Below are 16617 nucleotides of genomic sequence, written 5' to 3' on the forward strand. Positions count from 1 at the left end.
ATATATATATATATATATATATATATATTTGAAACTATTTTTTTTCATATCTTATTAGTTCTAGTTGTTTTTATCCGAAATAGGAGTTGCGGTTGGACGAATTTTCTTTCAAATGTGTCAACGCTGTGATTATTTTTTTATTAGGTTAACATGTGTCATTTGTCGAGAAGAGAGTACATATGTTATGAGAAGTGAGTGTTCTAAATAAGGCATAAGTTAGTGTTTGGACAAAACTACAACGCTTCAATTTAATGTAAGAACATGTTTAGTATTCCACACTCATCTAATTTGTCCACCGTTCTCATTTTATTGTGATATATGCAGACTCAAACTTGGAAGTATAATAAGAAAAATGCATTATATGTATATATCAAAACTCAGCCAATTTTAGAGACACAGAAACAACCAAGTTAAATAGAATTCACAATCCAGTAGTCGGTATGGAAAAGATGTAATTGAAATATACTCACAAATCACAATCATGCATACTTACACATGATTCTGTATCCATAAGTGTATACACTAACTGTTGTATCCTTGAGATCAGGGCCATCAAACTTTTAGGGAGCTACAGTAATGAAAAATCAACACCAAGATGTTTGAAATTATTATGAGTTAAAGATAAATAGATCTTTTAAAAAAAGGTTCACTAAAAAATGTTATCTCCCCTCTTATATCGTCTTCCTCTTTTCTTTTCTTCTCAGTTTATTCTGTTTCTCATCCAATTTTTTCTGTTTCTTATCATTTTTCTGTCACAATCCGTCAAGTACAACGATGAGCTTAACATATCTTTTTTCATCACCTTTTTGTGTTGTTTATTAAGAGAAATGAACTGATGATTTTTTTGGAAGAAAACTTTCATATTTATAATGGAGGATTAACACAAAGGAATGAATGAAGAGATTCATTGAATGTGAGAACGTGTGAGAAGTAGAGAGTAGGTATTAATGTGAATGTTAATGAAGATGCATGAACCAAGTTAATTTCCGTAACGGCTCCAGATTAAAGAAGTCTATTCGGCTTCTGACTGACATTGATCAGAATCGTTCGTCACCGGTGAAACCGTTGGATTTCTATTGACAGTTGACTGAACGGGAATTGTTGCTCGACGGCCATTTTCCTTAAGTTTCGTATACCATTTTTTTCAAAGAAGATGTATTTGCACTGTTGTAAACACATAAAACCCATTAAATTCAAGAATTAATGAAACATTGACTTTTGATTGACCGTGACATGTGTCGTCACCACAGACTCCGAATTAGTGACATGGAATCTGATGTGGATGGCCTAGGAGTGAAGGAAACCCTTCGTTATATATGTAGATCTTCTATATCTGTCAATCAATGTAAGTTACTATTACTAATAACATTACAATCCAAAAGCTGAACTATTACAAGAACCGCTTTGGTGTGGTCATTTGCTTGTTATCTACCGAAGTTGAAACTAAATAATGTTCAATTATATAATGGTGACACTGACACCATGTGGGTCTTATTCAAATGTCAAACTTCTAATCATCCACAGTACAACGATTTCAGTTTTTGACTGTCACCGAACGGCTTAAGTTGCAAGAATGCGTTATATTATATTATGAACTCCACAACGTTGGAATGCTTAGAGTTTGTATATGGTAAAGAAAAGAAAATGAAGTCTCTATAGTTTAAAAATTGCTAAAAGACTGAAATGAACTTTAAATATTATAGAAGATAAGGATACATCTTAGTGATAATGCTAACTAATATCTTGTAATTATCTATATTCATATTCCCATTAGGGTTAGGAGTCTCTACGTTATTTTATGTATATATATGTGACCTTGTACATGAATAAGATCAACAGTTCACAATCTATTTTATGGTATCAGAGCCTCATATCGATTCCAGATAATTTTTTCTCTCTGTTCATCTATTTTCCGCTTACAACTACTACCACAAACGACGATCGGTTTGATTTCCTTATCATGTCAGCCACATCTGGTTCTACTTCTTCTACCTCTACTACTACAACGGAGAGCTCCACTACGAAACATCATTACACTCTTCATCCCTCTGATAACCCGGGTGCTTTGGCCAGGCTTCTCTATGTCATGTATATATATGTGACCTTGTACATGAATAAGATCAACAGTTCACGATCTATTTTAAATATTTCTTACACAAATGGCTTAAAATTGGTCTTTATATGATTTGGATCATTCTAGGTTTTGTGTCCGTATACTGAAATTGGTATATAGTTGAAATGTAACATTGTAATTTATGTATTTAATATTATAGTAAGTATGGTAAATATTAAATTTTAAAGTGCGTCGATCCTATAACATACATGATCTTAGTTTTTTAAAGAAAATCATAGCTACAAAATCATTGAGCTTCCCAATATTCCTTTGATATTAAATACAATAGATCTATAATTTCACATGAAAATAGTCAATTTATATAATATATAAATAAAATATAATTAATCAGTACATATATAATTATTCTCATATGTTCATATAAACAATAATCCAATATAAATCGAATACGATAAGTTTATATGATAAGAAATGTGTGTGATACAAATGACGGTTTAATAAAAAAAAAGATAATTAATTAATTCAATAAGTTAAAGTACTATAGTTAAAAATGTCATATTAAAAAATATATTTAATATGTGTAGATCATTAATATACACAAAAAAATGTTATAAACAAGTAAAAATAAATATCCGTGCGGGCGCACGGGTCAAGCTCTAGTACTTAAATTAAATCAGCCTGAAATTATACCTAACTAATCCGGTTTTCTAATACACTAACCAAATTTAACCAAAGTCATATTTAATCAACCTGAAAAACGTATTGTAAACCGGTTTTTCATTATACCAACTTTGTTATTGTAAACCGGTTTTTCATTATACCAACTTTGTTATTATATACAACTAAAAAACCTATTAATATCAAGTTCTAATTTACACATGGCTTGACAAGTTCAGACTTAACTAATCCAATTATCCAATACATTAATACATTGAAAAGAGAGTTGATTCAAAATCATATCTAATCAACCTAACCTTTAAAAAAATTATATTCAAACGTTTGGTTTAATGTATAAACCCGGTTCATTTTTTTATTTTATATATTTCAAATTCCAGAAATAATTGTATATCTAATAAATAATACAAATTACCAAATTCGAATATTCTTTAACCATTTTAAAAAATAACAAACAATGTCTTCTATTGTAGATACATAAATCGCCATGTTCTAAAAATCGGCCGCCTAGCCGCCTAGGCGGCCGCCTAATCTATTTTTTTTATTTTTTTATTTTTTTAATAATATTTTATTTATTTATTTGATCTAAACTTTTATAAATATCATTTATATTCATAATTTTTATGAAAATTACATTATATTAAGTTTATATATTCTATTTGTGTGTTTTATACAATCTTAAACATGAAAATGTATTAATGTTATACACAACTAAAGATTAACATGTTTTATAACATAGTAAACAATCTAAAATTTTCGCCCGCATAATTTCTGATTAATCCCCGATTTTCTCTTTAGGCGCTAGGCCCAACCGCCCGACTAGCGCCTAGCGCGTTCCCGAACAGGGATAATCGTAACCATCTATTGCTCTACAACAGAAAAAAAAACAATATGCCATAAGGGAATTCACCTAACTAAAAATCATATGTGCTTATTATTGGGCCTAATGTTAATAATAGATCTATGTCTTGATATTCGGGTACCCATTCAGGTATAGATCGGTTTTTTGGGTTTTAAAATTAGGTCCTGTTCGGATTGACAAAATTTTGTGTCGGTTTGAGTCAGGTCCTCCTGTATCCGGGTGGGTTTGGTTTTGATGTATAAGAACCTAAAAATAACAAAATTAAAACTAACCAAAGTATTTAAAACGGGTTTAGATATTTGTACCCAAAATAACCATAGTACCCAATTCAGTTCAAATTTTTGTATCCAAATTTATCCAAAATAACCAAAAGTAACCAAAAATACCTATTAGGCACAATTTTGTTTGGGAATTTTATCCAAATTTTCATATTTTATCCGAAAATACTCAATAGTACATTCCAAACACAATGTTAAACACCTGTATACCTCATAAAGTAATTATTAATAACGACATAAAAGTGAAGCTTAACTGTGCATGGCGCGGATCGTAGTCTAGTCATATATTAAAATAGGTAATAATTCTTATAAATTTACCAAACTTGTGTGACCAATCACTTGTCTGACCAGTCAAATAGTGATGCACTTGCTCACATACGAAAAAAAAATTGGTTACTTGAAAAACAAACATTTATTTTTCCCCTAGAATAATTGTCTATACAGAAGTTGGAAAAAGAGCTTATTTTAAGATGAATTTTACGCATCGTATCTTTTTCTTCCTGAATTTCGTAATAATGCATATTTCATACTGAACTAAACAAAAATTCAAAAATATTACATGAACTTACGCATCATATTTTTTCCTTCTCGAACTTTGTAATAGTGCATATTCCATATTTAACTAAACAAAAATTCAAAAAAATACTACATGCACTCTTAAGATCGTGCTGATATATATCGACCGTCAAATGTGCTAATCAACCATTAATTTATCAAAACAACGTCGTTTTTGATAAATACTACATGAACTCTCAAAATCTTGTTTATATATATATAAATATATATATTGACAGTCAAATTTTAAAATAAAGATAACATTTTTAAAAAATGTTATTAATTTAAATTAGTACTTTATTAGTACTATTAAAAATTGAAATATCTTTTTGAAAATTTAATTTTCTTTTTTTAAATGTAACTTTATATACATAAACAACACAAAATTCAAAATTTTACAATATATTTTAATATTTAGTAATACTATAAAGTAAATATTTAAATTATAATAATTAATTTAAATTTATAAAACAATATTTAAAGTTAAATTTGAAAACATGAGTAATTATAGATTTATTTGATAAAACTAAAATAAGAAAAATTTGATAACATTTATCTAATTAAACTAAAACTTATATATAAGTTAATATTTACACAATTTATATAAGAAAGTTACTTTGATCTTGCAGTTAATATTCTTACTTGTCCACTAGTGTGAGAGTTCAAACCCTCTCAACAAAACTAATTTTTAATTTTAAAAAATTTATCCAAAAAACGTCGTTTGATAAATTAACGGATGGTTAACACTTTGACGGTCAATATATATATATATAAGCACAATTTTGAGTGTTCATATAATATTTTAAATTTTTCAGAATTTATCCAAAATAACATTGATTTGATAAACAAACGGATGACTAACAACTTTGACGGTTAATATATATATCTCTGTTCAGAACTACGCTAGTCGGTAGGTAGTCTCGGGCCTAGCGAATTACCAAAAACTCTAGGATTAATCGGGGTATACGCGGGGGCTAGTTTTATTATTATTTTATTTATTATAATATTTAAAATAAATATATAATATAAATATAGTAGAATGTAATATTTTTTTGTATGTTATTATCGAAATTTATATATATTTTGTTTAACAATATTTAATTATTAGCAAAGGCGAGTGTCATATTTTTATTTTTTTATTGAAACATTGTTTATATATATGGAAATATATGCATAAACATCAAAATACGCTTTGGTCTATTGGTGTTTGATGATGTTGATCCTGTATAAGGTACTGGGTTCGAATTCCGGTAGTACATTTTCAATTTTAGGTAAAAATAATTTTAGAAACACACGAAACAGAGCCCCACATTGGTAAACTGTAAAGAGGGAAACTGACGAAGACGCCTATAAGAAGTCGTCATTCAGGGTTAGCTTCAAAATTTATATTTGGGTTTGAATTACAAGTCCACCAGAAGCCCAATAGTTTAAATTTGTTCGTCCTTTTAGGCGGTTAAAAATCGGTTCCAAACCGATTAATCGGTAAATTGACCGATTAGTTGGTCAACCGAGTAGTTGAGCCGTATTGGCCATATTCGCCGCGGTTGCTTGCCATCGAGCACTAATCCACTAGGCGTCCGCGTTTTAGAACATGAATATATATAAATGCTAGGGTCGGCTCGCCCTACGGGCGGGATACACTTTACTTGTGATCTAGATTATTATTTTTTTTTGTAAGATTTTATGGTTTGTATATATGCTGGTGTGTAATTATGCTGGTGTGAGTGAGTTTGAAAATGTTTGGTTATATATTATATGTAAATGTTTATGTTGATCATTTTTTGATTAAATATGTTTTATCTTATGATATGGAAATACAATGTCGTTGCGATTAAAAAAATTCATAATTCAATTGTTAAAGTTTTTTTCATAAAGCTATGTTATATTTTATTTTGGCATTGTTGATCTTTCGATCTATTTTATTGTAAGGATTATGTTCTATTTGTACGGTTATTTGTTATTCAAATACAATGTTGTTATTTTTTGTCATGTTGACTACTCCTTTTTCTTCTTTGACTTGTTTCAAATCCGTATCAGTAGTTTAAGTCGTTAATTCTTTTCATGATCTTCTAATAATATATATGAAATTGTTTTTTTTTGTTGAACCAAGTAATAAATATTATACCTTTTTTCTAAAAAATAAATTAGAAGTTTCATATGGTAATTCAAGGTTATTTTTTCATTAACCTTATATATTTTTGAGTTAATGTTTAAATTATATTAAAAGTTCATGAAATTTTAAGTAAGCTTAGAATATTGTTTTATTTGTGTGTGGTATATATAATGCATTATATAATATAATTATATTACAAAATTTAATTCTAAATCGTAGGATTGTAAATAATTAGAACTTAAAATTTGTTTTCTAAATCATACTCTATTTTCTTTTGATCATTGGCTTTTTCATTATCTGATCAGAGAATCTGTTTGGGTTCTTTTTACATAGGAAGGAGGGAGAATTTGTATTCAGACAATGATGATGGACGATATAGTTACCAGGAGAATTAGTCATTGAGGATCACGTCATTACTTTTGCTTTCATACGTTCCATTTTTTATGGTCTTATACTCTGCACTTTCTACAATTTAACATGAGGACCATCAGCTATCATTCTTATGTTTGACAAATGAATTCAAATTTTATCAGATTTTGGAAAACACACATATTCGAAATACATGACATACAACCCCGACATTGAGACAATCATATTTACCCTCTAATTTCAGATTTCCACATTCCCTAAAAATGCAGGTAAAGAAGACGGACGATTGAATCTACACAGCATCAGTTTGGAAACAAATATAAATGCGAAATGGTATAAAAAATATTAGACAAATTGGAATAAGACTGTCTCTGTTTTCGGGCGACCAAGTTTCAAGTCACTAAGGTGATAGACATTATGCACACTAACGACCCAAAATTGAAAAATTGACCATATACAAACTAACAGTCTAAGTCATTCCATCTCTCCTAACATACTACAACTTTCTTCTCCCTTATCCGGGTCTTGGAAGATGCAAAATTTGAAGAACATAGCTCAAATTCAATGCTGTGACTTTGCTCCACGACACTGCATTGGTCTCCTCATTCTTATTTGTCACCCTTATCTCAAATTTTGAAGTACTATACTGATGTAATAACACCGAAAGCTTCTTTTAACAGTAAAAGCTGAGATTTCTTTGTTGAAAAATCAAACATGAGAAGGTGCATTGCTATTAGCTCTGGTAATAAAAACTCCACTCGTCTCTTTTAAAAACTTCACTAGCCTCTTTTAGAAAAATAAAGAGAAGATATTAAGAAACATAGTAAAATAGCTTCATTCACTAAAAAATGGAACATTGCTATATTTGTTCTTCCTTTTTACAACTGAAAAAGTTTAAAACAAAGTTGATAGAACATGATTTTTGTGGACTCTAAACTGAAGAAACCAAGGAATCACACCTTTGATCATGTTTCCGCAGCATCAGAGACGTCATAAATCATAAGAGCCTGCTGTTACTTCCTCTGCTAGACACAATCCGGTGAAAAGAGTTAGCAACCAAGAATGAAAACGTTAAGCAACAAAGAAAGCTAGGAACTTACATTCATTTGACTCTGAATATCTCTTGTCTCTTATTTGGTCTTGTAGGAGGTTTTTTACCATCGAAGGCCGTGAAATCTTTTTCGACTAATTCCCTCAACAAAGAAACGGAGAATTTCAGTTTCTGCGAATCTCCATCACCACCTCCTTCGTTACTACCTCTCTTGACGCCAGTGATCCTCGTGGGCTCTTCGTTACAAGCAGCTCGCCTCCTCCTCAGATTCCAAGGCGGAGCTTCTGCTACGGCATCATCGCCTCCATTTCTTAAAGTTGGTACCTTTGGTTTCCCCTGAAATGGAGTTCGATACATCTCAGAATCGAGAAACAGAGAGCAATTCACCGTAAATATTAAATCAAACGATTATATAGATTGTAATAACAGACTTACATTTACAAAATCTAAGTATATAACAGATTGTATAGATTGCAATTCACCATAAATGCTACAGCATCATCGCATCTATTTCTTAAGAAAGATATAGAAGATGGTTTAGAGAGGAGCAAAGCATACCTTTTTATACCATAGAAACACCGCCTCTAAGAAGATTAACATACATTGAAGTGTAGATCGTGGAATGTTTAAGGCGAAAGGACGTGATCGAAACCCCAACCAACGGAATCGTCACGCCGACTTCCGCATCTCAGTTTCTCAGATTGTGAGGAGCCCTAATTTCGAAAACGCTGAGTTTCAAGAGTTTAAGTGTTTAACGGGCTGGGTTCCTTGAGGACATTATCAAGCCCAAAATCACACAATGAAACCCACATCTATCGTACAACTTAGTTAACAAAACGCATCGTTTTAATTAGTCGGACACGTGTCAACAGCACACAACTCGACTTTGTGACATGGTGATGACGTGGCGGCATGGGAGTGAAACAAACACTATTATATATATAGATAAGGCAAGCCCGAGCTTCGCGCAGGATATTGTATATTTTGTTTTAGACATTAATTTGAAATATTTTATCATAACTGTTTAGTTGTTTCATCATTCTTTTTAATTTAAAATATTTGATGTTACAATATTCAATTTTTAGTTTTGTTGCGATTAACTAATTTTCTGTTATTCGCTCTTTGAAAGGGTTTTTTGAGGATATATTTCTTCATGTGGTTTAGATCTTTTGATATGTTTGTTGTATTTTAGATTTTAGATTTTTTATTTTTATTTTAACTTTAATATTTTTATTGTCAGATTTTTTTACTGGGTCTCTTTTCATACTATGCAAATAGTTATCTTTAATTTTCGTAGATAGGTTTGAAGTTTATTGGAAATCATGTTGTAGCATTTTGAAAAAAATATACATTTTTAGATATAAAAACTTTAGTCTCTTGATTATATTATAAAATTTTTTTTCATATTTTGTTTTTATATTCTTTGTTTTATTTGTTATATTTATTTTATTTGCTATATTTATTATATTCTATTTTACTATTTGTTCGATTATGTGTAAATTATTTGTTGTACTTTTCAGTATATTATTAGTTTCTTTAACCTAAGTTTAATGATTAAAAAAAAGGTTGACAAAAAAACACTCTTTTAATTTTGGTTGATTTTATTTTGATAAAAATGAAGAGGTAATACATTAATGCATTCTCTTAATTTGTATTTTTATAAATTTTCCTTAATATTTTTATCAATTATAAATTTATATTATATATATATATATATCTCATTAAATTGTAAATTTTCAATTTTTTTTATATTTTATATTTTCTTTTTTTTTTATATTGTTTTTAAACTTCTATTTAATTATGTATTAACTTTTAATGTTGGTGTTCTTTCGAATTTTCAATTCATCTAAGTTTAAATTTTATGACAAAAAGAAAAACTTCAAATAGATTCATTAATTTTTTGTGGCTTAAATTTGATGAAATTGTAAAATCAATATCCAAATAGATTTTTCTTATTTTTTTACGAATTTTTTCTTTTAATTCTTTAAATTATTGTATTTTAAATTATACAATGTACATTTATTATATTATTACTTTTGACTAAAATTTTCACCAGGTTAAAAAAACAACATAACATATGAATTGAAAAATTTCATGAAATTCTAAATCTCTTAAAGCCTAATTCATTTCTTTAGAGTTTAGGATTTTTGTAACTGTTTAAAACAAAGGTGAAAAATACAAATATTTTGTAAGAATAACTTTTCCGTTACATGTAACTTGCAACAGAGAGAACTTTAGGAAAAAAATATGGTCATATGGTTCAAATTTCAACTGTCAAGAAACATAAAATATAATTAAGTTAGATTCATCTATAACTTATAGGTTTATGTTATTTGCAACTACAACTAACATTATAAACGTGAAGATGTAAAAACGCTAACATTACAAAATCCACATCTGTTTATTAGAGTAGCAAAATCATCTATAATTCTAATAGTAAAAGATCTAGGGCAGGAAAGAAACTCTAAAGAAACTGTTTCTTCTTCTTGTTTCTGCCCACATCACAAAATCAAACAAAAAACATCTCAACATACAATTCATGTATATACACATAATTGAAACGTCTGGATAGTGAAGACATAAACCAGAGTTTATTGAAACATGACAACAGCCACACCACCACCAACAACATTGATTTAAAGATCACAATCTGTCATTCACGCCTTACTATACCTTTGAGAAAATTACTCTATATATCTTATAGAGGCACTTCTAAATAAAACATCATCAGCCTAAACCCAAAGAGTAAACCCAAAGAGTTCTTCGAAATGGTTGAATCTGAAGCAGCATTTTCAAGAGGATTAAGGTTCGATGACCTGTCCTTGACCATCGATCATGAACTCTTAATTAAGACGCATACCTGGTGAAGTCGTGCTTGGTGGTTGGTGTTTGGGAGATTTTGGTAAGTGCAGCAGATCGTGTTCTTTATGGGGTGGCTCGGGTCTTCTTAGGCCCGGTTCTGGTGCAAAGAGGATGAAGAGACGGTAACGGGAAGTCTCTCCGGTGAACTCTTTAGCTCTTTACCATCTGAGTAACCGGTACGTTTTTCATCCCGACAGAGCTTCTTTGGAAGAGGAGAGAGAGGATCTCCATGGATACATTCGAAACTCATACTTGTTTCAGAGTTTCTAAGAAACGTGAACGGAAGGATTCAAATGGTTTCAAACTTTCTCCTTCAAAAGATGTTAAACAAAACTCTGAATAGAAAAGCTTGACAATGAGGATTTAACAGGCCAAAAAAATTTAAATAATTATGAACGCAAGCTTCAAAACATAACAATCTTTGAATCCAGTAGAGCATGTCCACTCCCATGAGCTTGCCACTGCGTCTGAAACCTGAGCAACCGCACTTGAACAGTGGAGGAGAAGCGTCCGAACTTCAAATCAGAAAAGAAGATTGATGAATTGGCCATTTCAAAAAAAAAAAAAGTAGATTTACATTGGTGTTTTGACGGACTGAGTGGATGATGCTCTAGTGAAGGATGATACCCTTTATATAGGTGTAGATACACGCATTCAATATGTTAGATCGTGCTTCACGTCAGTCTATGGAGTTAAGAAGATGATAAAGTCGATGGATCCGTAACTCTGAGCGTTTCAACTGATTAGAAGAGGAAATGGAACGACGCAAATGAAGATAAACAGATAGATTATTCATGGCGATTTGAGTCAATAAATACCTCGAAACTCCATTGATTTCGTCTGAGAACGGAGAAGAAAGCTTTTGGTGTCGGAGACTGAAGAATATGACAAACCCTAGAAGCGGCGTGTTGTTCACGAAGATTACACGGGCCTCTGATATTGGGCTCACCTCTGTAACCAAAACAAAAAAAAATGAAACGCAGGAGCCCAGTGTCACATTAATGAAACGCAGTGTTTAGGAAAACGGACACGTGTCACGCTCTCAGCCTCCGAATTTATGACATGGAATCCCATGTGGATGTCTAAGAAAAAAGAAAACTGTATTTTATATATATATATATATATATATAGATGTAGATACGCACGACTTTGAGAGTTCATGTAGTATTTTTGAATATTTCTTTGGTTCAATATGGAATATGTACCACTATAAAGTTCGAAAAGGAAAATACACGACAAATGAAGTTTATGTAATATTTATAAATTTTTGTTTTGTTCTGTATGAAATATACGGTAACACAAAGCACGAAAAGAAAAATGCACAACGGTTGAAGTTAACGTTAAAATAGGTATTTTTTCCCTACAGAAAACATATATTTTATACTTCTTCTGTTTCACAAAGAGTTTCACTTAATGCATTTATGTTTTCATTAATGTCATCTGTTTAACTGATAACATTTTAGATAAATATATTTATTTATAAAATGACACTTTTTATATAAAAAAAATTATTAAAATGATATTTAATATGAAACAAATGGAAATGGAGTATAGAGAGTCTCAAAATCTTGGTTAAAATATCAAATCTGTATGATATTCTCCACTACATTGATCATGTGTGTTCTTCATCCATGAAATACAATTGCATTTACAACAGTTTCCTCTTTCTGAAGTTACTCAAGAAAAGACATGACAAAGTCAGGTTTTCTTGTCTAGCAATCTTTTACATAAAGATTGTGAAAAATACAAGAAAATATCTCATATATCTACGAGCAACCAACATCTAGTTTCATATATTAAGAAAGTTCAGGTCATTATAATATAACCTTTGTTCTGGTCAAAAATTACAACCAAGAGGTTTCTATTAGAGAAATTACAAGATCTCTCCCTCCTCAAGATCGTCGATTCTCATAGCATCAGAAACCTCCGAGTCGTCCTCATCCGAATCATCATCATCGTTTATTAAAAACAGACCCAACTCAGGTAACCAAGTTCTTGTCGGATCACAGCTACCACATAGATTAATCATATTCTCGTTAAACTTCGAGGCGTTATTCTCTTCTAAGTCAACTTCTTTGACCATCTGTAAACATTTATAGAAATCAGAATCTTGGTTTCTTCGAACCGCTAAAATGGTTTTTCAAGAAACTGTGAAAATGGGTTTCTAAAATTCTGACAAATACCTTTTCTAGCTCAAGCCGTTCTCTCTCACGTTTCTCTTTCAACTCCGCTTCTGCTCTCATTCTTGTAGCAAGCCTAGCGGCTGCTATCTCTGCTTCAATTCTAGCTTTCTCTGCAAATATTTTAAACGTCAACAGGCGAGAAAACCGAAAAGTCTGAGAGTTTCTTACTTTCATTAGAACATGTAATATAGTGTACCTTCACGTTGAGTTTTCTCCATCTGTTCCTTTTCTATCTGTATTCTAATTAGATCAGATTTGTTACTCTGTGAACAACACAGCAACACAGCAATTTTTAGTAAAACAAAAGCTGTGAAAGTCTCTCTTTCTTTGTAGTTGGAATCAAGAAAGTAATGATGATACCTTGTCAAGGACTTTTCTGTGTTTAGCTTTCAGGATGGTCTCTGCAAACTGACACTTGAGTATTGCAGCACGAATAGCCTTCTCAGGTGGCAACGGAGGCATAGGAGGTAATGGCTTTTTCAACTCTGTAGAATCAGAGAGAGATCCTAAGAAACCATACTATAGGAATCCCATAGACCATAAGAGAGAAATGATAACTTGCCTTTATCCAAAGGTGTATCAAGCTGAGAACTGACACAATCATTCTTTGAGCTTATAGACCCTAAAAAAGAAACAAAACAAGTATATACAATGTTATAACAGAAATAGAATCAAGAGGCGTTTAAATGAAATAAGAAAGGTAAGAGAAAGAGCTTAAGATTCCTCACCATTCGAATGAGGATCTGACTCGCTCGCCTGTGAACATGAATTGTCCTTTACCAGATAATCCTGTTTCCACAAGAGTATCAGAAATCTGAATTCCTTTTGCCAATGAAAAGAACAAGAGGAAACTCAAATCCATCAAAGATAAAGCAATAATCTGCTTATACCGTCAATGTAGAAACTTCACTTCCAGATGAGTTACAGGACTTGAGGCATCTGCAAGTTATTCTACCACATGAACTACATTTGCAGGCTGAAGTTGGAGTCGAACCTGCATAAAATGCATACAGTCAGTTATATACACTGCTGAGAATCCACCTATCAGAAAATAAAAATTTCCCGATGTAGTACCTTTGCTTGGGTTTTCCACAGTCGAACCATGACCCTGCTCGAATTTCTTAATCCTCAACTGAAAATATCAAACATATGTCAATCGTTTCAGTCAAAAAAAAATTAACCACTGTCACAGTAACAAGTCTACCATTCTGATCCTGTATCATACCTTTGTTGCTAAAGCTGCCGGCGTGACAACAGGAGTATCCTTTTTGCTCAGCTTTGTCACTGGTTTTAACAAAAGAGGAACCTTTTGGGACTTCTCCTTGGCCTGTTTTGGCAATTCCACAGAGAACCTCCCAGAGGATGCTGACGTTTCAGGGCTGCTCTGTCTAATCCAACCCACTTCAACTGGTTGCCTTACTTCTGTAACTTTCTCCCCGTGTAAATCCGAAACCTTTTTCTTCCTAAGCGATTCCCATCTAGCCTCAAAAATCACCTGAAGCTCCTTCGCCACATCGTGAACAAAATTATCCGGAGGATTATACGTCAACGCATTGTCAAAAGTCAACCTGACATCTGCCGCAAACTCATCCGCACTGCTGTACACATTCTTCAAAAGCTTGGAACTGATAGTGCCTAGATCCATGGGCTTCGATATCACAGAGAAGTAATCAGGAATGTTGAGCTTAACAGGATCCACAGGCTCGCCAAACAGCCATCCAAACTCGTGCCCTCTCAAAGATTTCAAGAGGTTAAGACACTGACTAGACAAAACACGGTTCAGCTTCTGCTTCTTGTTAGCCTGAAACTCCCCTAGCTCGTCAGGTCCACGCTTCCTGGACTGATTCGCGGGTTTAGTTACATCTTCTTCTTCTTTACCGATTGGTTTCTCAGTGCAGTTGTTAAACGTTTGGAAAGCTTTGACGGAGCCTTCAGGTCCAAACTTTATCCTCAGTTTGGTTATTCCAACCATTGTTTCTTGATTCGAAAACACCTGAACACATAAAATCAAACCAGTTTCAGAATCGAGCGCCCGAGAAAAATAGGGGGTTTATGTCAAATCAATCAAATTCGATTCAACGATTAGATACCCAAGCAAATTCCGACTAACCTATAGGTTAAAACTATTCTGAAAAGACCGATTAGGGTTTATAAGTGCGGCTGCACAAAACTCGAAAATTAGGGTTTTTACGTCACTCGATTCAACAATTAGATACACAAGCAAACTCCGACTAATTAGGGTTTATCGAAATCGATACGATTGAGATGGAAACATTACGCTTCGAAACTAAATTTAATGACGAATCCGAGGAGAGCAATGATTAGAGAGAGAGAGATACTCGAAGAAGCTCTTACCTGGGGAAAGAATTGATCGAACGAAGGAGCGATTATGAGTGAGTGCACTCGGCGTTCGTTAAGCAGAGTGATGACGAACTATAAACAAAAACGGCGAAATAGCCTTCTCTTTTCTTTCCAAGTGAGTCTTTTATAGGGTGGATTAAATAAACGTGCATTGTTAACCCTTTGTGCGCAAAAAAAAAAATGGTTAACCTTTAATTAATCGATTAAACCACGTCAAAATAACACACAACACAACACATTGAACACACCACAAAATAATTGTTATTATCTCGCATTTAAAAAGTAACCTCCAAAGGCGAAAATTTTCTTTTTGAATAATTAATAAATGATGTTGAGTCTACGTTATGAAAATATATTTTTAAGTTCTTTATTTTTAACCAGGAGGTTGCTGGTTTTTTTGGATGAGAAAGGGTGAAAAATTGAAATATATATAAGAGGACAAATATTTTATCAGATTTTAAATTTAAAAAAAAAAGAGATTATTACTTTTATATTTTTATTTTTAAGGCATGGAAGCATCATAGATTACTTTCTCTACAGACTGGACAACTTATTTTTGTACGAAGTCACTCATCAATGCAATCAAAATGAAAATTATGGCCGCAAGTAAGAGAGAAAATTTTGTTTTTATCGCTGTAATGTCCGAAGAATACAATGCATACATCGTTTCTCTCTTCTATAGTTGGAAGCCTATTAGTACTCTCAAGGTCAGTGATGATGAAATCGACGTCGAGTCTTGATGTTGCGTTTTGGTTGTAGTCTTTGATAGTAAGAGTAACTTGAAGATCATTCGCTAAGATATTATGGTCGTCTCTTACTTCATTCATCACGTATTCGGTTGTTTTTCAATAAAGTATGTTGAATTGGGGTGGTTGATGTCATGGTATGCTAACATGAATTACATGCTCTCTATTATTGAATCATTACAATTACTTTGGTTGTCAATAATAGATGGCAACTGAAAATCAATTACGGATTGTTGCGTGTTGGGTCTGCGTATGTAGATTTGCAGTGTTTGCTTTGGATTTCCATTTGTAGATTTTGTTTGATGTGAGAGGTGATGAGATATAAGTGGTAAGTTACTCATTTCTTGGATTGTCTGTGAAGGCATAAAGTTCTGAAGAAATGTATTATATAGTGTGAACTAAAATTGAGTATTTAAGTTCCTTCTTCTAAAGTTGGTTTTAATATCATTTATTCATGGGAGTTATTTATGTAGTTTTAGATGATTTTT

At 31.9% G+C, this 16617-nt stretch overlaps 1 protein-coding gene and 1 long non-coding RNA gene across 2 annotated transcripts; both read right to left on the reverse strand.

Annotated features, from left to right (window-relative positions):
- Window positions 1–7737: 7737 nt before the first annotated feature.
- Window positions 7738–8725, reverse strand: LOC106325573. The gene is made up of 3 exons (XR_001266942.1): window positions 8536–8725; window positions 8027–8313; window positions 7738–7948 (listed from the first exon to the last, which is right to left on the reverse strand). It is a non-coding gene; the product is annotated as an uncharacterized LOC106325573 (long non-coding RNA).
- Window positions 8726–12604: 3879 nt separating this feature from the next.
- LOC106322584 (transcription factor GTE12) lies at window positions 12605–15503 on the reverse strand. The gene is made up of 10 exons (XM_013760644.1): window positions 15378–15503; window positions 14248–15015; window positions 14097–14154; window positions 13913–14016; window positions 13751–13811; window positions 13585–13644; window positions 13383–13507; window positions 13219–13285; window positions 13023–13132; window positions 12605–12922 (listed from the first exon to the last, which is right to left on the reverse strand). The coding sequence occupies exons 2-10, from the start codon at window positions 14992–14994 to the stop codon at window positions 12713–12715; spliced, it is 1542 nt and encodes a 513-aa protein (XP_013616098.1). The 5' UTR covers window positions 14995–15015; window positions 15378–15503; the 3' UTR covers window positions 12605–12712.
- Window positions 15504–16617: the final 1114 nt, after the last annotated feature.

Source organism: Brassica oleracea, chromosome C2 (genome assembly GCF_000695525.1).
Source record: "Brassica oleracea var. oleracea cultivar TO1000 chromosome C2, BOL, whole genome shotgun sequence".
Classification (NCBI taxonomy): domain Eukaryota; kingdom Viridiplantae; phylum Streptophyta; class Magnoliopsida; order Brassicales; family Brassicaceae; genus Brassica; species Brassica oleracea.